The sequence below is a fragment of the Leucopleurus acutus genome (assembly GCF_964270905.1).
Source record: "Leucopleurus acutus genome assembly, chromosome: 3".
Taxonomy (NCBI): domain Eukaryota; kingdom Metazoa; phylum Chordata; class Mammalia; order Artiodactyla; family Delphinidae; genus Leucopleurus; species Leucopleurus acutus.
Genome location: NC_139145.1, coordinates 16131035 through 16152931, shown reverse-complemented (window position 1 = coordinate 16152931; position 21897 = coordinate 16131035). Strand labels below are relative to the sequence as shown.

At 50.4% G+C, this 21897-nt stretch overlaps 1 protein-coding gene across 1 annotated transcript in view; it reads left to right on the top strand.

Moving 5' to 3' along the window:
* Window positions 1-21897, top strand: part of WNT3A (Wnt family member 3A) — a gene marked incomplete at both ends in the record, with an annotated part of 46747 nt that overhangs the window by 4420 nt on the left and 20430 nt on the right. The window contains one exon of the mRNA XM_082836700.1: window positions 14263-14504. Within this exon, the coding sequence (XP_082692826.1) occupies window positions 14263-14504 (242 nt within the window). The remainder of the gene's footprint in view (window positions 1-14262; window positions 14505-21897) is intronic.

The window sequence follows — 21897 nt, the reverse complement described above, 5'->3', positions numbered from 1 at the left end:
ACGCTCCTTCCAGAGCACAAAAGCATCACTCATCTCTCACATCCAGCTCTCTCTGACTTGGCCACCTAAACACTTGGGACTCTGTCTGGGGCTCAGGTGCAGCAGCTTCTCCCAAGCTGGCTAACCCTGCATTTTACGGGGCTTCTTGTCATTTTTTAAAAAAATAATTTTGTTTTATTTGCACAAGCCTGCTGGAATTCTTTGTGTTGGGGAAGAGGGTGAATAAATACAGTTGAGGAGGAATACAGTCTGGAGGGGTTGTAAAACCACACTTTCCACGGTGGGTCCCAATGACAAATCTCCAGCCTGCAGGAATAGGAATTGCCTCGTTCCAGAGGGGCTCTGCCACCATCCTGCAGGTGTGGCCCGGGACAGGGCAACCAGGGCTTGGATGTACCACCTGTCCATGAAAGTATCAGTTATACTCAAATGTAGTCCACAGACCAGAGCCCATCCATGAATGGCTGTCCATGGAGAAATAAGAACGGAAGTTGAAAATACGTGTTTGGGAACAGTCGTGGCAGTTTTTTAAATGTATTATTTTGTGCAGCATTTTAATGTCATCTATAAGAATGGGTTAGAAATTTTAAAAAAAAAACCCAAACCAAGTTCTCTAGCTAGTTTGAGAAGCCAAAGCCCCCCACGGTAGGCAACCCCTGCTACACCCAAGTCTGGGGTCATCCGTATGGACCACATCCCCTCAAGGCTTTGCCACCCAGCACTTGCCATTTGCGTTTTGGAACCAAATGCCAGAGTTTGTATTTGCCCCTTTTAAGTGTAGTTGAAGGACTGGAGCCACCCATTGTTGAGAAGTGTCAGGGGAAGACCCCCACTGCTGTTCAGTGTGTGAGAGGCTCTCGGGGAAGGAGGACTGGACTTCTGTGCGGCTCCAGCAAAGGCTGGGAGCAGAGGCTACAGGTGACCAAGAGGCAGATTTTGGCTCTGTATAGGAAAGGCTTCCTGGGTCTGAGAGTGGTGGTGGTGAGCTGCCCGTCCCCGGAGAGGTAGAAACAGAGGCTGAGGAAGGAGCAGCCTGCTTTGGGTGGAGGGTTCCCATGGACACGTCAGCGGCTGAGAATCCGAGGTTTACAAGGCCCACATCCTCCCCCCACCCCCACCGTGGTCAGCACTGCAGCTAATAGTCTTCCTGGTTAAGTCCCCTAGACTCTACCAGGCACAGCTGGGGTAGTTTGGTTCACAGTTACACAGCAATCGATGACCCCATCCTGGCATGCCTTTACCCACCACCCCCTAGCAGCATGCCCTCCCCACCGAGTGCACCTGCATCACATCACACTTGCCCCTAGCCTCGCTCAGCTGGTCCTGGATCTGACTATACCCGCCTCCTCACTCCTCACCTGGCTGGGCTGGACGCTGTGGGGTGACATGAAGAGATGGCGAATAAGGCTCTGACTCCGGCCAGGCTGCCTGATCCCAGGGGAACCTGTCCTTCCCTTTGTAGAATTGTCACAAGGACGGCACCTATATCACCAGGCTGTGAAAGCCCATGGGGTATTTGTTCTCCTTCCTCCCCTCTTGACCCTTCACCCCTTGTAGCTCCTAGATAAGATTTGGTTGAACAAATGAATGAAGGAATGAATGGATGGAATCTTTCCTGTGAAAAACAGAAATTATCAGGTGGCCTGTGCTTGGGGACATGAGGACACAGCTGACTGTTTTTACAATCCCCCTGACTGAGCCCCGGCTCTGGGGCTGGGTCCCCACCATGCACCAGAGCAGCTCTGCCTCGGTCTCCCTCCCAGTCTCTCCAGGTGACACCCTGGAGGTGTCTCACACTTTGGTGCTTCCACATTCCATCCCCGACAAAACGTGCCGCTGCCGCCCAGGGAAGCGGGCAAATGCATGGCCGCGGGCACGGGAGCCTCTGCCCGCCTGCTGGGACTTGCGCAAAGTATGTGTCAGTAATCCCGGCTCGGCCCGCTGGGGCAGGAGGGGGTGCTGGGAGGGCTGCAGGCAGGGCCATGCAGCCCAGGGGCTGGGAAGAGATGGCCCCCAACACCAGGGACCCAGGTCCTGGGACCCCTCCCCATGGGCCCTCCTATCGCCAAAGGTGTTCCACCTCCTGGGGAGGGGTCTTCCAGGCAGGAGAGAGAGAGAGCATGGAGGCATGTGGGCTTTTCTCGGAGACGCCATAGTGGGTAGAAAGAGAAGGCAGAAGCTGGAGGGCTCTGGGGCAGGTGAGCACCCTCGGGGGAGTCTGGGTCCTGTAAGCCTCCTGGACAGCTCCATCCAGAAAGGACAGAGCCTACCCATCAAGCTGGGTAGCCATCAACCCACAGGGCAACCAGCCCCACACTCAGGGCCTCTGGTCTCAGGACAGCAACCTGGTCCAGCTGTGGAGAGGCCCTGACCTTAGAAAACAGCAATTTGGGACAGGACAGGCACTCTAGAATCCTCATGTGTCACCAAGGGGAAGGCGCATGAGACCAGCCAGGGTCCTCCTCAGCAGAGGCCCTGCAGGCAGAGTGCAGAACAGAGGCCCCCAGATGAGGACTGAGCAGAGATCTGTGCCTTCGAAGGACAAGAGAAGATGTGGCCTTGCTCTCTGGGAGCGGCCCCTCCTGGCTCAGACATGGGAGGTTGTGCATGAGGAGCGGCAAGCTTCAGCAGGGTCCAGAGAGGGCGGCTAGCAGGGCTGGGAGCACGGAGCACTTCCTGGAGAGGTGGCCCCGGATGACGTGTGGACAGAATGTGCCCCAGCCCCGCCAAGGTGTGAATGAAACTGCCATGCCCATTGCTCACTTCCCCTCCAGGAGCCTCTGATAGAATGTGGTCCAGCACCTCCTTGGACAGACGGAGAAACTGAGGCCCAGGAAGGAAGGGCAAAAACAGTTAATTCAGTGAATAATACAGCTGGTGACCACATCCTGCCCTCCAGGCCCAGCCAAGCTGTCCTCTCCCCAGAACCCCTCTCTCTTTGAGAAATGCTGTGAAGTCCCAGCTCTCCCTCCAAAATGCGCACAGCCACAGGCAAGGGCAGAGCTGTGCCCACAGTGTACAGGTACCCTGTGTTTGCTGGTCTTGCAAAAAGAAATCAAACCAGGACTCAAGAAAACTAAGAGCCTGTGACTCCGTTAAGATCTGCCAGGTAACGGTGCACAGGCACTTAGCCTCTCCGGTTGAGGATCCACCCCCAGAGGAGCCAGGCAGGGGCGGGCAGAGAGGGGGCCTGCTCCAGGTCCTGCCTTTGCCCCCAGCCTCTTTCCACAAGAAGAGCCTTCTGTCCTCTGGTTTCACGGCACATTTACGGTAAAATCCGCTTGAGTGAAGGCCGTCAGCTCAGGTTGGGGCAAAGCTGGCCCAGGCTGGGTCCTGAGTGGCCTCCTTCCCCTGCATGTCACAGCCAGCGCCTTTGCTCTATCTTGAGTAAGACTGCCTGGCAAGGCGCCTGGCCTTTCAACAGTGCAACAGCGCAGTCCTCAACAGGAGCGAACCAGGGAGGAGGGAGAAAAACCATTAGTACTTTCAGGAGGCAGCCGTGGCTCACATGGCCCCAGCCACAGGCTGGAACCGGAGTCTAGGAGCCACTTTGCAAACTGCCCACGTGGTTGCTTTGGGTTGAAAATAGTACCCCCACCGAGAAAAAAATTATTACTAAAAAATTAACCAACAATAGCATTCACAAAAACCTGGAAAAAAAAAAAGTCCATCATCTTACCAACTTAATACAGGCATTTTCCTCACTTCAGGTTCTTATTTCATTCATACATTTTTCATGATCATAATAACAGGGTGCAGAGAAGATCGTGGTCTGTTTTCTAAGGCGTACCGTCTCCCATTAAACATTTTGCATTTGTGGGGCCTTCTCAGCGATAGTGCTAGCAGTTACTCAGGCCTGTGATGTGAGCGTGCTGTAATCTGCTTGCCTGACCATTGGCCCTTTCTGCTGTGTGGATGGCCCTGCAAGGAGGATCTCTCCAGAGTTGGAATTTGGGGTAAAGGCTCAGGGCTCAGAGGAGTTGGGGGGGTCCTCCCATATCTGCGCAGGGAAGGGTGCATTCAGTTTGGGACAATCTGGTTTTTTAGGGGCCTTCGGGACATCCGATGTGACATCCAGTTGAGCATTTAAAATTCTAGCTCCCAGCCATGGGGCAGCTGAAGGTGAGGGTGTGGGTGTTTCCTGGTTGCCAGCCTGCACTTCAGGGTTGGCAGCAACAAGGGAAATGGAACAAATTCCTCGTAGGGTGAACTGTGGTGGCCAAGTGCAGGGTGAAGGAAATGGGTGCAGTGAGGGCAGGCTGGCCTCTTGGCCTCTGCCCGCAGACTGGGCAGGGCCTTCATGCCCCTGTGGTTCCCAGGCCCCCAGGCCCACCGCCCCAAGGGAAGGGCAGCACAGCCCCCTCCTGCCTGGCTTTCCCTGAGGCCACAGGACACAGCTTTCGCCCATTAGGGCAGAGCCAGCGACCCCTGAGGTCATTGTCGGTAGAACATCCTGCATGGGCGATGGCCGCGAGGAGGAGGAGAGGCATGGTGATCCCAAGGCAAGGTCAGGACCTCACGGTGACCCAATACATGGGCCCGAGGGTAAAGGAGGGGTGACTGATTATGGGGTTCCCACCCCCAGCGCTCACCTGAACACCACCACCCCTCCTGTGAGTGGCCCTAAGTCAGGCCCCTTCCATCTCCATCTGGTCCCCAGTTTGCACACCTGTCAAGCATGTGAGAGGCTGAGGGGGAGATTGGAAAATTAACCTGAAGCCCCAGACACCCAGGTGAGAGCTCAGAGTGGGTTCCTGGGTTAATGAGGCCTGGTCCACGCTTGTTACCCCTCCAGAGAACCCCTCTTAGTAACACTGGACAGAAGACCATGAATTTGCCTCCTCAGGGTTTGGAAACGGGCAGTCCATGCCCTGCCTCAACATCCCCCTTCCCACCACAACACTTCTGGAATGTTCACCATTGCTACTTCCTTCGTCTGTCACCACCTTGCTCTTTCTAGGATCTTCACCACCTCTGGAAGAGAGATGTGGGGTCCGGCCCCTGCTTATTGCTGGCTCTGGGACACTGGACTGGAGGGAAGCAAGTGGCCAGCCCCATGCAGACAGACGGGGCTGTGGAGGGCGGGGGCTCACGTCCTGAGCCTGGCTGAGTGCGCTCTCCCCTGCCTCTATAACAGACCTCATGTTCTCAAAGAGCATCACTGGAAGTTTCTGGAAGCCTTGGGATTCAGAAGCAGAAACCAAAGGAAAACCTTGACTGCCAGACCAAAGGGTTTGGACTTGAAGCCTTGGGAGGCTCCTTGGACTCAAAGTCCCAGGACTCAAAGCTGGGCTTACCTTCAGTGATCCCAGAATTGGTGGTTTTCAAACACCAGCAAGCATCAGAACCCCCTGAAGGGCCTGTCAAAACAGGGCACTAGGGCTTCCCTGGTGGCGCAGCGGTTGAGAGTCCGCCTGCCGCTGCAGGGGACGCAGGTTCGTGCCCCAGTCCGGGAGGATCCCACGTGCCGCGGAGTGGCTGGGCCCGTGAGCTGTGGCTGCTGAGCCTGCACGTCCGGAGCCTGTGCTCCGCAGCGGGAGAGGCCACAGCAGTGAGAGGCCCGCGTACTGCAAGAAAACAAAACAGGGCACTAGCCCCGGGTTTCTGATTCAGCAGGTCTGGGGGTGCACCGCCTTGGAACTTGCATTTCTGACAGGTTCTGTGGTGCACCTGTTGCCTGCCCAGGGGCCACCTTAAGAGGACCCACCTGTCACCCAGCTACCTGGCATGATAGCTGGGGAAACCAAGGTGCAAAGGGTCCAAAGTAACAGGCAAAGTTGACCAGCCAGGGGACAGATTGGGGCCACCACACACATCGCCCTTCAGTGATTGTTCTATGTTGGAAACAGGGTCATATTGAATCAGGGAGACCAATAGTGTTCTGTGTCTTTGGGTTTAGTGGTGTCTGTGTGGGATTTGTTTATTAATATGATGTTTATCTTACTCTCTGTCATGTTCACGTTCCCCCAGATTTATATGTTGAACCCCTGACACCCAATGTGATGGTGTTAGGAGGTGGGGCCCTTGGGAGGGGATTAGGGTTAGATGAGGTCATGAAGGTGGAGTCCCCATGTTGGAAATAGTGTCCTTAAAAGAAGAGGAGAAGACACTAGAGTTCTCTGCTATGTGAGGACACAGCGAGAAGGGGGCCATCTGTGAACCAGGAACCCTTCGCCAGAACCCCACCATGCCTGCACCCTCATCTCAGACTTCCAGCCTCCAGGGCCGTGAGAAATGAATGTGTGTTGTTTCAGCCATCCTATCTACTCTTTGCTGGGGTGGCCCACACTGGCCAAGATAATTGTTCATAAATGTTATCTTGTATGTACTGGTATTTAATACATTTTAAGAGCATAATAGCATATTAGAAAGGGGGAGCCTTGGGAAGCCAACCTGCCAAAACCCCATCCTGCCGCGTTAACTCGTTGACGTTGGTCAGGTGTCTTCCTCTAGCCCCAGATTCTTGGTCCAAGAGATTCCCCGGGGTTCCACCTACCAGGTTGTGTAGGTTGGAGAGAGTCATATAGTGGGCAGGGCCAGAGCCAGGACCACACAGGTGATGATGATGGAGCAGGTAGGCCAGTTAAGTAGCTAGGCAGTGGCTAATGGCAGGTGGTGGCAGAAGTGATGCCTGGGGCTTTGAAGGAGGAAGTAACCAACCTCCAAGAGAGAGGCACTGGTCCCTGAGGAGGGGTGGTGCTGGGGACACAAGCAGAGGAGGGGGAGGGAGGGAAGAGCTGTCTAAAGGCTGTGGTAACCAGCCCTTGAAGGTGGCAGACCCTTGGGCTACACATGGAGGGGCCACCTCCTTGCGAGGTTCAGTTCCTTCTGGCCTGAGCAGCTTGGAGGATGAGAGAAAAGAGCCAGCATGAGCAGAGGAGGAAGATGGGGAATATTGAGTCTTCACTGCATGACAAATGACCAGAGTTATGGCTTCAAACATTCCCTGTGCATTCACAGAGTTCACGGCTCTGCAGGTCGGAAGTCTGCGCAGCTTGTCTGGGTTCCCTGTTCAGGGTCTCTAGAGGCCAAAATCAAAGTGTTGACCAGTCTGGGGAAGAATGTGCTCCCAACCTCACCCAGCTGTCAAATTCTGGTCCTTGCAGTCCCCATGTACTTGCGGCTATCTGCCAAGGGTGGTTCTCAGCTCCTCGAGGCCACTTTCTGGTCCTAGAACACAGCCCCTTCATCTCAGAGCCAGCACCAGCTTCAGACGCTGCTGATGTCTCCAACTTCTGCTACCAGCTGGAGGCTCTGCTTTGAAAGCATGCGTGTGGACAGATTAACTCAGCTTGGTGGCCCTGATTTATGTCTGCTGTCCACTGCAGGTCCTGCAGACATAGCAAGTGTGATCTGTCTACGTTAAGAGTTCTGGACAGGAAGGTGGGCACTCTTCATGCCATATCAGAATCTGGGCTTGGGGGGTGGGAGAACAGGAGAGCAGCCACCTCCTTCCAGGGGTGCATAGCCGCCCTCTGTCCCACCCCCCCAAACCATGTCCCCTCCCAAATGCTCCTTAGATGTCCCCCTCTGGATGCCAGGCCCCTGGGACAAGAAAATGACATCTTTATTTGTACCCACCAGTAACAGCAGTTGAACTCACCTTCAATTATGAATGGAGGTGACAAACTGCAGCAGCATTTGTGGCTTCTGAGATGCTATCACCAGGAGAAAGCAGATACTTTCGTCTCAGATGACAGTTTGTTCAGAGATTACAAAATGCCATTGAGCTCTCGGCCCATCATGTAGGCTCAGTAAAGAAACACACAGCCCTGAATCACAAGCTTGTTCCCTGTTGTAACCCTATGTCAGTCTGCTTGTTTTCTTGTAACTGTTTCTTTCTTCTCCACTTGGTCTGGGATGATGACTTGACTGTAGTGCAGAGAGTTTGTGCCGGCCAAACCCACTTCCCCTAGTGGTCACATCTTAGGTAATTATCAGAATGGAGACCACGCTAGTGCACAGCCAGACACAGGCTGACTTCACCAGTCTCTCCATGGATGCCCTTTCTCTGTTCCAGGATCTGACTCGGGAGCCCAGGTCGCATTTGGTGTCGTTGCATTTTATGCACTCTGAGAACTTGGGGAGGCGTAGAACACCAAGATGGTGGTGCCCTGTAGTTGCAGCACTTTCCAGTTTACAGCATTCCTCTCCCACTAGGCTGTCTCTGGTCCCTGGCGAGACCCTTAGACAGGACAGTACGTGGTTATCCCTGGGGTCAGGGGCCCAGAGTCCTGGATGCTCCCCAACATCCTGTCCAGCCCCCAGCCCCAGGCCAGTGCACCCTCCACTTCCTCCTGGATGGGCATGGGAGGAAGGAGTTACAGATCTTGGTTTTCCAAGTATTAATTTACTGGGGGCAACTACCTTCTCAGATTAGAAATTGGAATCCTGGGGGTGGTAAGGAGGTAACATATGTCCAGTTTGGAATTTTTTCCAGCTTTATGGAGATATAATTGACATATAACATTGTGTAAGGTTAAGGTGTACAACATAATTATTTGGTGTATTTACATGTAATAGTGATGTATATATTGCAAAATGATTACCACAATAAGGTCAGTGAACACAGTTTAGATCTTTAATATGAACTTTTTATGAACCAATTTATCCTTCAAGGCCCAGCAAGATTCAGTGACCTGAGTTGGGCCCCCTTGACCCTTCCCTGCCCACTTTCTCCCACACACTGGACCCTCCTGTGTCTGACAGGACCCCCCCCCCCCAACCTTTCTGCCCTCCTTGGGCAGGGTCTGCATCACCCAGATCCTCTTGGTTGCCCAGCTCTGGAACAGAGGAAACTTTCTGGAAATAATTCAAGGAACTAAAGGGGCCGCCAGGTCCAGAGGGGGTGGGAGAGGGATCCAGTCAGGCTTGCTGGAGGCCAGAACAGCTGGAGTGGCATCTGGGCTGGGAGCTGGCTGCCAGTACTCTGGCCGTGCTCTCGGAGGTGGTCATACGGGGCCTGACTGGGAGGAGGTCTGGGAGGAGACAGGGGTAGGGGAGCCGACTCAGCACCCCAACCTCGGAATGAGCTTGGGGAGAAGCTGTGAACTTGAAAGTCCCGCTCTGCTTTCCCTGGAGCTGCGGTGCGGCGGCGTGAAGGGAGGTGGGGAGGGGCCGAGGTGGGGGCAGGCTCTATGCTTTCTGTGGGTGGTGGTGGGGTTCTGGGGATGCGCAACTCAACCCCCACTCAGAATGGGTCCTGGCCTCTGGCGTCTGGCAGAAGGACCAGCACCTCGGGAATGGTGAGGACCAAGAGAGACTGAGTCTTCTTTCTCTTTCTGTCTGAATTGAGTGACCCCTTCTTTTTCCACTTGTTCTGAGTCTCCAAGTACATTCAGCCAGTAAAAAGAAATCAACTGAGTGGACTTGCCTTCTGACGGACCCTCTTCGTCCCTTCTCCAGTTCGAGCCAGGCTGCCAGCAACAGAAGAGAAGAAGGAGAGAACCCCCATGAACCTCAGGAGCCAGCCCCTTCAGAAAGGCTCCATGACCAGAGCCATGAAGGTCAAACCTTACCTTAATGTTCCATCAGGAAATGTTCAAACATCCAGAAAAGATGCAGGACGTCGACGGAGAACATCTATGTACCCACAACTCACATTTTACCTGACCCAGTGCATTCCATACCTAAGCATCCCTCTATCCACCCACCTGTTCATCTCATGTTTTATGTGCCCTCAATCCACTCTTTCCCTGAACACTTTGGCTGGCTCATCGTTAACTAGAGTTCAACATTTGTTGACAAATCACATCCCACGTGGAGCATCAAAATGCGGCACAGATAGATGTGAAGTACCCTGGCTCACGGAGTGGAAGAGCCACAGCCTGTCAGGGCAGCCTCGCCCGGAGTGACAGCTCATCCCTGCTTCCAAATGGAAACCCCTAGTCCCAGGCAAACTGGGACAGTTGGTTCCAGCCCCACCTCACCTGCCAGCCTCTGAGGCACCTCTGCTGGGGCTCCTGTGTGCTCCAGGGAACATAGGTTGAAAACCACTAGCCTGGCCCCCACAGTCACGTCTCTGGCCTGGCCCTCCATCGAGGCCTCCAGGACTGGCCACTGCAGCCCTTTCTTGGCCTGAGACAGAAGGAGCCTGGTGAGTGACCAACCAGACTAGCCAGAGATGGACTCTGAGCTATGGGAGGTGCCATAGGAGCTGCTGAAGGATCCTGAGCCAGAGTCCTGATTCTCCCCCAATCCAGCTCCTGCCCTGTGTCCTACCTGCTGTCTTCACAAGGCTGCTCAGTTCCCGTGACCTTTCCACATGAGCCTCTCCACTCTTTGCAGAAGATGTCATCCCAAACTCTTGTGCTGCCAGTTCCACGTTACATCCTGTTCATGCTGAGTGGAGCGGGGGAATAATGCTGGGCAAAGGTGGGAGGCAGGGAAATTCAGGGTCACCGGGAGGGGTACCACATGGTGGAAACAGATAGCCGACCTCAGCCAAGGGCAGTCCGAGGCCAGCCACACGCGCCGATATAGGCAGAGTGGTCACCGGGGCCGGGATGGGATGTCTCAGTGGGTGGAAGGGTGTAGAAATTGGCTGGAGTAAGTTGGGTAGGAAGTGGAGGTAATGATGTTCTGGAGGAGAACTGGGGCCCAGGGAGTTTTGCCCTCTGATTTACAGGTGGGAGGTTCTCCACGAAAGCATGGGCTGAGAGTGGCAGCGGGCACGCAAGTTAGACACGGCCTACCTCCCCCGCTGCCCACCACCAACCCGTCCTGGACATCTGACCTCAGCCTGGAGTGGGCAGAGCTGGCCCATCTTCTCCACCCTGAAATCCTAACCCTGCCCACTGGGTGCCTCCAAGAGCAGACTGCTGACCTTGGCCTGCATGCCACCTCTCAGTCCAAGGGCCAGCTTCCCTCGCACCCTCCCATCCGTGCCTTCAGCCTGTCCATCAGGAAGCTAAGCACCTAGGGCAGCCCAGGGGTCCTGGAGAAGCAGCAGAGCAGCCCCTGTGGTCTCCGCTCAGAGCCATCTGTGCAGGACAGGGTACAGGAGAGCGAGGCTCAGATCACAAAATACTTCCTAGAGAGGAAAGACCTCACAGCTGGGTGAAAGCAGAGGGCTGGCCTTTCTGAAAACCTTGGGGTCCCAGACTGTGGGGTGGGTGTGAGAGAGAGCTGGGGAGGGTCAGGCCTGGCCGGGCACCCAGCACCCAGTAGGCTCTGCAGGTAGTGAAGGAACAAGCAAGGGAATGAGCCAGCCCCACAGTTGAATGCCACTCGGGAATACTGACTCAGGCGGTGGCATGGGGATGTCCGTGATATCTGGCACGAGGTCATGGCTGGTCTTTGGCTCATCAAGTCATGAGGATGGACAGGATGGGGAGTGTGCCCAGGGAGGGGGGTCAGCTATTGGAGCATGGATGTGGGAGGGACCCAGGAGGCCAGGAGTCTGGTCTGGAGGCTTCGGGCCTTCCCCAGGAACGGGGACTCTAGGGCTGGCCACTCATTAAAAGAAGGCTCAGCTTCACTTGAACACCTGCCTGCAAGGTGTCATGGACAGTTCCTGGGGAAAGACAGGTTTTAATTCTTGAGAGATGCACTTGATCAGGCAGGGAGAGCAAGCAGAGGACAAGGGCTGCATGGTTGCCCAGAAATGGTGGGCAGGAGGGCACGGGATGAGAGGATACCATACATGGAAACCCTGTGTTCAGGACTTCAAGGAGCAGTTGCCCTCTCCCAACCAGCTAACTGAATACAGAACTACATAAATGCTGCCGAGGCGAGGCGTAGAGGGTGGCCCTCACACAGAAGGGCAGGGGGACTGTGGGGGACACCAGGGACTCCGTGTGGCCATGGAGATGCATGGGACAAAGCCCCACGTCAGCTGAGATGGGTGGAGACAGGAAGTGTGCGGGGAGGCTGGTGTGACAGGAGCAGGGAGCTCACAGGGTGTGAGAGGAGTGAGCTGGACAGATCCAGATTCTAACAGGACTGTGCAGTGAGGAAATGTTCTCTCTGGGTCATCCAATGAGGCACCTCCAGGTACTGAAGGGCGTGGGTTTTGTGCCTTAAGGCAAGGCAGCCTCTGAAGATTCTGAAGACGAAGAGGGAAACATGTTAGGATATGATGTGTATTTCCAGAGGGTGGGTGTGTTTCTCTGAGAGACAGTGATCCTGTTTCCTACCATTCTCACCACAGCTGAATGGAACTGGTTTAGACTCAGAGTAGGACTTCCTGAAAGTCAGCATCTTAATGCAGGTGTGTGGCTTGCTGAGGGACACAGAAACCTTTGTCCCACCTTCTCAGGGGTGCTTAGCCCTCCCAGGGGAGAGGAGGTGCCAAACAAGAGGAACCTCTCGGGGGGGGGGGGGCAGCTGAAACGTTTATAAAGCTGCCATTGCCTTGGTTTCCCCTCCAAACAAAGGAAGGGGAAACAGACATTTCCACCTGGATCCCACCAGAGAAAGCTACCAGATAAGCAGGAAGCGTCCTGCCAGGCAGAGGGGCCACTCTGGGCCTGGGACACACCACACCAGACACCCCACAGGGAGGAGGAGACCCGGCTCCCTGAGGAGGAGAGAGCGCAGAGGCCAAAGGCCTGGGTGAGCGTGGGTAGCATCTGCACCTCTCTGTGCCAAGAGAGTCCACAGATCTCTGGGGACTAGGTAAGAAGGCACAGAATGCTGTTTCCCTGGAACCACCCCACTCCCAGTCGCCCTCCTAGATCCGTGGGGCCTCCCATGCTTTGGTCTTCTCCTACCACCCTAAGGGTCTTCATAGCCCCTTCCAAGAGCTGAAGAGCCTTTGTGATATCAGCGGTTGATGGGGGGCAGGCTTCCACAGCCGGCCCTGAAGAGTAGCAGAGGCCGCACAGTCATTCACATGGAACACCCGCCCAGGGGTGAAGGAAGCACTGAGACGCAGAGGAATCAAGCAGAGCTCTGCCAGCAAGAGCTCATCAACCCACTACAAAGACAGATGCATCCACAGGTGACAGGACTGTGGGTCATCCATCGGGATGGGCAGATATAACAACACGTCACCATGGGATTGGAGAAGCTCTTTCCCCTCTGCCCCAAAAAGGACCTCGTGGTTCTTCCTCTTAAATCAAGGTGTAATTACATATAGTAAAATGACCCCATTTCAGTCAGTTTTGACACATAAACACATGTGTAACCAACACCTCCATCAAACACAGAGCGCTTCCCTCACCCTAGACCAGTATGGTCCAGTAGAACTTTCCACAGTGACTGAAATATCTAACCATCCAATGTGGTAGCCACAGGCCATGTGTAGCTGGTGTGACCGAGAAGCCAAATTTTTCTCTCATTTATTGTCATTTTGCTTAATTTAAATTACATAGGCATGTGTGGTGAGTGGGAACAATTTTGCAAAGCACAGACTGAGAAACATTCTCTCGTGCTGCCTTCAGGTCAGGCCAGTCCTCCCTATGAACGAGGAAACTACCCTGATTTCTGTCCCCATCCACAGTGCCGCCTGGCCTTGGTCTCCATCAGAGGAATCGTGGTCACTCACACTGGGTCAGGCCTCTCTTCAGCACCCTGCCAGGGAGATCCCTGCCCTTTGCATCAGTTGTCCACTCCTCTCTGTTTCCAAGGAGAATTCCACTGCAAGAGTAAACACCGTCTGTTCCTCCACACTTCTATGGATGCATACTTGGGTGGTTTCCAAGTTTTTCTCTGATGATCACAGCCCTGTGAATATTCTTGAGCACATCTTATTGTGGACATATGCTCTTATATCTGTTGGATAAATAGCCAAAAGCCGGCTGGCGTGGTCGGTATGAGTTCAGCGGTGATTTTCACGCATATGATTTAGCCACTGCTGTACCCATCTCACCGCTGCTCCAGAAGTGGCCCTCCTCCCTCCTACCACAGACCCAGCCGCTCCTCTCTGTGCTGACCCAGCATCACACTGTATCCTCGAGTCCTGTCCTCTGCACTCCTGAACAGTTTCAGGGTGCTACTGTCTCCACCGCAACAGAACGGGGGACACCTGCAGTTGCGCAGAGAAGCAGGCAGGCCTCCACCGCTTCCTTGATTTACTTTCCGTCAATCCACGTGCACATCATGACGTTTTGTGCTAAGTCTCAGGTACAGGTTAGGGACAGGCTTCCTGCACGGTAGAAGCACACCTTGCCCTGGAATGCACAAGCGTTTGGAAGGAAAGGGCCTGTGTGCATCCTCCAAAGAAGGTTCACGCTAAGGCAAGCCTGGCTCCTGCTCCTGTTTCATGGGCCAGCAGTGCACCCCTCTTACTAACCAGGCCCCCTTGTCCTCCTCCCCCAGGTCCCTGGCTGTCGGGCCCCAGTACTCCTCTCTGGGGACGCAGCCCATCCTCTGCGCCAGCATCCCAGGCCTGGTCCCCAAGCAGCTGCGTTTCTGCCGGAACTACGTGGAGATCATGCCCAGCGTGGCAGAGGGCATCAAGATCAGCATCCAGGAGTGCCAACACCAGTTCCGTGGCCGCCGGTGGAACTGCACCACTGTCAACAACAGCCTGGCCATCTTTGGCCCTGTGCTGGACAAAGGTACACGTGGCACCCGTCATGGCTTTTCAGGCAGAGGTGGCAGCCCAGGGATGTGCGTGCAGCAGGGTCCAAGCCAGCTTCCCCCTCAGTGAGGGTGGGCACAAGCCACTACATTCCCCTCTGCCTTCGTGTCTCACCTATGCTCAAGCGTGGGAACAGTACTTCCAGCAGAGGGGGCAGTGCTGCACAGACCTCATTACCATAAGCATCTCCCATGTGGGTCCTTTCCAATGCTCACCCACTCTGGAGGGTGCTCCTGACACTGGGAAGGATGTAAGAGAACACAGAGGTTCCTCCTGCTTCCCCTTTCCCAAAAGCAATTACGTAGTTCCACGGGGACAAGATTAACCATTGCAGGTTTCCTGTAGGAGCCAGGACTTCAGGCAGGTCTTAGAGAGAAAATATAAAAACAAACAAAAAACACAGAAAGGGAGAGGGTTGGAGATCACAGAGGCACACAGCAGAAGTTATTCAGGGTCATGGAGCCAGGGGTTTCTTTTGGGAAGGAGAGGAAGATTGGGAGTGCTGGGTATTGGTTAACTTACGGTGAAGAGCAAACGTTCACAAAACCTAGTAGTTTAAACAATATTAATCATGTGTTATATGTCCCAACATCTGCAGATGTAGACAGATGCAGTAGGCGGGGCTGGTCTCTGCACCTCTGCTGGTCCTCATTTCTCTTACATATCTGGTGGCCAATGCTGCGGTCAGCAGGAACACCCACAAGTAGCCTCTTCACGTGACCTGGGTTCCCTTAAATATAGTGGACAGGTCCTCCAGCAAGTGGGGGGAGAAGGAGGGAGAGAGAAAAAGAGAGAGAAAGAGGGAGAAAGGCTACTTTCACTGAGCAAAATGTTTTCAAGATTTATCCACCTGTAGCATGTTTCAGCACTTTATTCCTTTTTATGGCTGAATTATATTCTACTGTATGGATGGATCACCTTCTGTTTATCCATTCATCTGTTGATGGACACTTGGGTTGTTTCCAACCTTTTTTGGCTATTGTGAATAATGTTGATATGAGCACTTTTTACAAGTATCGGTTTGAATACCTGTTTTCAATTCTTCTGAGTATACTCCTAGAAGTGGAATTGCTCAGTCATATAGTAATTCTGTGTTTTGAGGAATTACCAAACTGTTTTCCACAGCAGCTGCACCATTTTATATCCCCACCAGCAGCACATGAGGGTTCCAGTTTCTCCACATCTTGTGCCAAATGTTTGTTATTCTTTGTCTGTTTTTTCCTTTAGCCCTCCCAGTGGAAGCGAAGTGATGTCTCATTGTAATTTTTATTTGCATATCCCTGATGGCTAATGATGTTGAGCATCTTTTCATGGGCTTGTTGAACATCTGAATGTCTTCTTTGGAGAAATGTCTATGCAAGTCCTTTGCCCAGTTTTTAATTGGGTTGTTTGTCTTTTTGTTGTCGAGTTGTCAGAGTTCTTTATATATTCTAGACACTAGATACTTATCAGAAATACAATTTGCAAATATTTTCTCCCTTGTATAGATTGTCTTTTCAGTTTTGTGACAGTGTCCTTTGATGCACAGAAGTTATAAATTTTGGTGAGATTCGATTTACCTATTTAGATGTCATATCAAAGTAAGCATTGCCTAATCTAAGGTTACTAAGATTTACACCTGTGTTTTCTTCTAAGAGTTTTACAGTTTTACTTCTTACATTTAGGTCTTTGATCTGTTTTTAGTTATTTTTTGTATATGGTGAGAGGTAAGGGTCCAGCTTCATTCTTTTGCACGTGGGAAACCAGTTATTTCAGCACCATCTATTCCAAAGACTAGTCTTTCCCCCATTGAATGGTCCTGGCACTCTTGTCAAAAATCAATTGTCCATAGATGTCTGGGTTTATTTCTGGAATTTCAATTCCATTCCATTTGTTGATATTCCTGTCATTCTGCCAATATCACACTATTATGTTTTCTGTAGTTTTATAGTATGTTTTAGAGTTGGGAAGTATAAGTCCTCCAACTTAATTTTTGTTTTACAAGATTGTTTTGGCTTTTTGGGGATCCCTTGTAATTCCATATGAATTTTAGGATGGTTTTTCCATTTCTGAAAAAAAGGCAGTTGGAATTTGTTTTTTAACATCTTTATTGGAGTATAATTGCTTTACAATGGTGTGTTAGTTTCTGCTTTATAACAAAGTGAATCAGCTATACATATACATATATCCCCATATCTCCTCCCTCTTGCGTCTCCCTCCCTCCCACCCTCCCTATCCCACCCCTCTAGGTGGTCACAAAACACTGAGCTGATCTCCTTGTGCTATGCGGCTGCTTCCCACTAGCTGTCGGTTTTACATTTGGTAGTGTATATTTGTCCACGCCACTCTCTCACTTTTTTATGGAGATTACATTGAATCTTTGAGAAGTATTGCCATCTTAACAGTATTAAGTCCTCTAATCCATGAACATGGGATGTCTTCCGCTTATTTAGGTCTTCCTTAATTTTTCAGCAGTATTTTGTAGTTTTTAGTGAACAAGTCTTGTACATCTTTGGTTAATGCATTCCTAAGCATTTTTATTCTTTTTGATGCTATTATAAATGAAATATTGTTTTATTAATTTCCTTTTCAGAGTGTTCACTGATTATGTATTGAAGTACAATTGATTTTTGTGTTTTGATCCTGTATTCTGCAAATTTGCTTAATTGTTTCATTAGTTCTAAGAGTTTTGTGTGGATTCTTTAGGATTTTCTATATATGAGATCATGTCATCTGTGAATAGAAACATTTTTGCTTCTTCCTTTCCAATTTGGAATCCTTTCATTTCTTTTTCTTGCCTAATTGCTCTGGCTAGCACTTTCAGTACTACGTTGAACAGGAGCAGTGAGAGTGGGCACCCTTGTCTTCTTCCTGATCTTAGGGCGAAAGCTTTCAGTCTCTCACCATTGAGTATATGATGTTAGCTGTGGGATTTTCATAACTGCCCTTTATCAGGCTGAGGAAATTCCCTTCTATTCCTAATCTGTTGAGTGTTTGTATCATGAAAAGGATGTTAGATTACATCAAATGTTTTTTCTGAATCAATTAAGATGATCACGTGGTTTCACCTTCATTCTATTAATGTGGCATATTATTATTGGTTGATTTTCATCCATTGAACCACCCTTGCATTCTTGGGATAAACCCCTCTTAGTCATGGTATATAATCCTTCTAATATGCTGGAGGACTTAGTTTGAAAGTATTTTTTTGAGAACTTTTGCATCAATATTCATAAGGAATATTAGCCCGTAGTTTCTTTTCTTATAGTGCCTTTGTCTGGTTTTGATATCAGGATAATGCTGACCTCATAGAATGAGGTAGGAAGTGTCCCCTCCTTTTCTATTTTTTTGTAAGAGTTTGTGAATGATTGGTGTTGACTCCTCTTTAAATGTTTGTTACAATTCACTAGTGAAATTCTTCTTTGCTGGGAGGTTTTTCATTTCTAATTCAATCTCTTTACTTGTTATAGGTCTTTTTGGATTTTCTATTTCTTCTTGCGTCAGTTTTGGTAGTTTGTGTGTTTCTAGGACTTTCTCCATTTCATCTAGGTTAGTCTTTCATTTTTGAAAGATAGTTTTGCCAGATGTAGAATTCTTGGTTGACAGTGTTTTTCTTTCATCACTTTAAGTATATCATCCCACTGCCTTCTGGCCTTATTAGTCTCTGATGAGAAATTGACTGTTAGTCTTATTGAGGATCCTTTTTACATGATGAATAACTTCTTTCTTGCTGCTTTCAAGATTCTCTCTTTGTCTCTACCATTTGATAGTTTGATTAAAATGTCTCAGTGTGAAGCTCTCTATGTTTATCCAACTTGAAGTTTGTTGAGCTTCTTGGGAGTATCTTGAGTCTTCAAGGTTTTTTTTAAATCAAATTTGGAACTTTTGGCCATTATTTCTTTAAATATATCCTTTCTGCTCCTTTCTCTCTATTATCTTCTTCTGGGACTCCCACAATGTGTTTGTTGCTACATTTGATGGTGTCCCACAGGTCTGTTCATTTTTCTTCATTGTTTTTTCTTCCTTCTCCTCAGACCGTATAATTTCAGTTAAACTATCTTCAAGTTCACTGATTCTTTCTTTTGCCTGCTCAACTCTGTTGAAAACTTAAAGTGAACATTTCATTTCAGTTATTGTACTTTTCAGCTCCACAAATTTTATTTGGATTCTGTTTATAATTTCTGTCTCTTTATTGACAGTCTCTCTTTGTTGAGAAATTTTTCTCCTGGTTTCCTTTATCTCTCTGAGAACATTTAGGACAGTTGATTTAGAGTCATTGTCTAGTATGTTCAGTATTTGTGCTTCCTCAGAGATAGTTTCTGTTAATTTAATTTTCTTTTTCCTATGGATGGGCCATACTTTCTTGTTTCTTTGCATGCCTAGTAATTTTTTGTTGAAATGTGGAGTTTTTGAATATTATAATATGGTAACTCAGGAGATTAGATTCTTCTTCCTCTTCAGGGTCTGTTGTTGTTACTATGGGTTGTTGTTGCTTGTTTGTTTAGTGCCTTTTCTAAACTATTTTTAATTACTGCATTCTATGTCATGTGTGGTTCTCTGAAGTCTGTTTCTTTAGCTTAGAGTCAGCTAGTGGTTTGGCAGAGATTTCCTTAATATCCTGGGATAACAACAACAACAAGAAAAAGGCCCCCACTCTGTCATATTGCTGATGCCACTTTGTATCATCTTTTGAGACCTAGCCTCAAAGGCTGGGCAGTGCCACATTCTGTTGGTCAAGGCAGTTACAAAGGCCCACCCAGATTTTAGGGTAGGGGACACAGACTCCACCCTTGATAGCATGTTAAGGCCACCTTGGGAAATGAGCATTAAGGATAGGACATTCATTGGTGTGGCCACCTATGGAACTGCCATCCAATCTAGGATGGGCCAACAGAGATTTGATGCCTGAGGTGGGTCCCCAGGGGCCACCGCTGAACATGCTGTCAGTAGCAAGAGTAGGCCACAGAAGACATAAGAAGAGAGGATGCCAAAGGAAGGCTACTAGGACAGAGGTAGGGTGGGTCACATCAGCAAAGATCTGCTGGGGGCCCTGTAGTCCCAAGGGGCATTGGTGACAGGATGGCAAAGGCCATGTACCACCTCTTCCACACACCTGCTTTCCCATCTTGTAAAGGGCAGCCCCATCCTTCTGTTACTTGGCGTCACCCATGATTCCTCTCCGTTGCAAGTCCCATCAGCAGTACCTTCAGAGTCATTCCTGAATCCAACAATTTACCACCAAGCCCAGCCACCCTGACACCCTGCATGATCAGAGTGGCTCCTATACAACTGCTCAGTCCCATTCCCAATGTCCCTGAGGCCAAAAGAGCTGTGTCAACCACACCCCTCCTTCACATGGGCCCTCCAGGGCTCCCAGCTCTCTCGAATCCTCTGGCCCTGCTGCCTCTTTGCCCTCCACCTCTTCATCCTCCCTGTGCCCCTCTCCAGCCCCACTGGCCTCTTGGCTGCCTCCCAAACACTGAGTACAAGTCTATCTCCACCTTTGTTTTTGCATATCCCTCTGCCATTGCTCTTTTCTCTGCCTTGTGTGTGATTCCCTGCCCATTTCCCTCAGTCTCCTTCTAAATGCCACCTTGTCTCCTGTGTCATGCAGCATCCCCCATGCTGACCCTCTCTATCCCATCACCCGCTATCACATCTTGCTCCCCGTTGTCCTCAGTCCTTTACCATCACATCCATCAACCACCCCATGAGTACTGTGAGGCCCACCCCAGCTGCCCTGTCTGTCTTGCCAGCACGTGGCCTGTACATATGGGAGGAACAAATGGCCTTGCTCAGACCTGGCAGCCAGAATGCAGAGGAAGGAAGAACAAAAGATGTCTGGGAGGAAGACACACCAGGCCCTGAGACTGCTGGCATACTGTGGGCAGAGGTCCTGAGAGTGCAACTGAGCATTGCATTAAGGGCAGGCGGGGCCCGGTGGTGTTTGTTCAAGGGGTCGGGGCTCTCCGACATCAGGCAGTCATGGTCATGCCCCTCAAGGTTGGTCTGTATTCTCTAGGAGAAAGAAGGGGCAGAGGAGAGTCATGTCATGTGACCTTGACCAGCAAGTCAGCTCACTTCCTGGAGCACTAGCGTCCCCATCTATAAAATGGGAGAATAATTGCCACAGCCAACTTCACAGAGCTACTGGCTGGGTTAATTATACATCAGCTCCTGCGGGGATGGCCACTGACATGTGTGGGAGAAGTTAGGGCCACAGGGTGATGTGACACATTGAGTGTGGGGGCATGTGTGTGTGAGTGTGTGTGTGCATGCATGTACATGTGCATGATTGTGTGTGTGGTGCCTGCACGTGTGTGTATGCATGTGTACGAGTATGTACTTGTGTGTTTGAACACGTATGTGTTCACGTTTTTGCATGTGCATATTTGTGTGTAGTACGCATGTGCATTTATGTACGTGTGTGTGTGGTGTGTGGTGTGTGTGTGGTGCAGGGTCCCATGCTGTGCCATGGTCAGGGAGGTATGCCCATCAATTTCACCATGCCCGGGAGGGCACAGACAGGATCATGGTGCCATCTGCGTTCCTGGCTCCACAGCCTGATGCGGGTGTCTAGGGTCCCCACACTCCTAAGTAAGAAGAAATGTCAGGGATTTCAGGAAGAAGGCAGAAGCCTGTACACCTGACACGGCTGCCATCCTGGTGGTGGAGGAAGGCTGTGTCAGGTGGGGTCAGGCCCCACCTGGAAGCCAGAGAAGGAAATGTGGATTTATTTCTGGGATCTCTTCTACCCCATTGGTTCACATGTCTGTCCTATGCCCAGGCCACACTGTCTTGACTTCTGTGGCCCTGTAGTAAGTTTGAAAACAGGGAAGTGTGAGTCCCCCAACTATGTTCTGCTTTTCCAAGCTTGTTTCAGCTTCTTGGGGCTCCTTATAAAGGGATTTTAGGATCAGCTCATCAATTTCTGCCAAAAAAAAAAAAAAAAAAAACTTGGTTTTTTAGAGATTGCATTGAATCTGCAGATCACTTAGAGGAATATTGCCATCTTAACAATTTGAAGTCTTCTGATTCATAAACATGGAATGTCTTTCCGTTTATTTAGGTCTTTAACGTCTTTCAATGACATTTTGCAGTTTTCAGCAGACAAATCTTCTATTTATTCCTAAGCATTTTTTTCTCTTTGATGCTATTATAAATGGAACTGTTTTCTTCATCTCATTTTTGCATTGTTCATTGCTAGTGTATAGCAACATGGTTGATTTTCAGATATTGATCTCATACTCTATAACCTTGCTGAAGGCTTATCAATTCTAATAGATGTTTCATGCATTCCTTAGAATTTTCATGTCATTTGCTAATAGAGACAGTTTTCTCCCGTCTGGACACTCTTTATTTACTTATTTTTTTCTTGCTCAGTTGCCCTG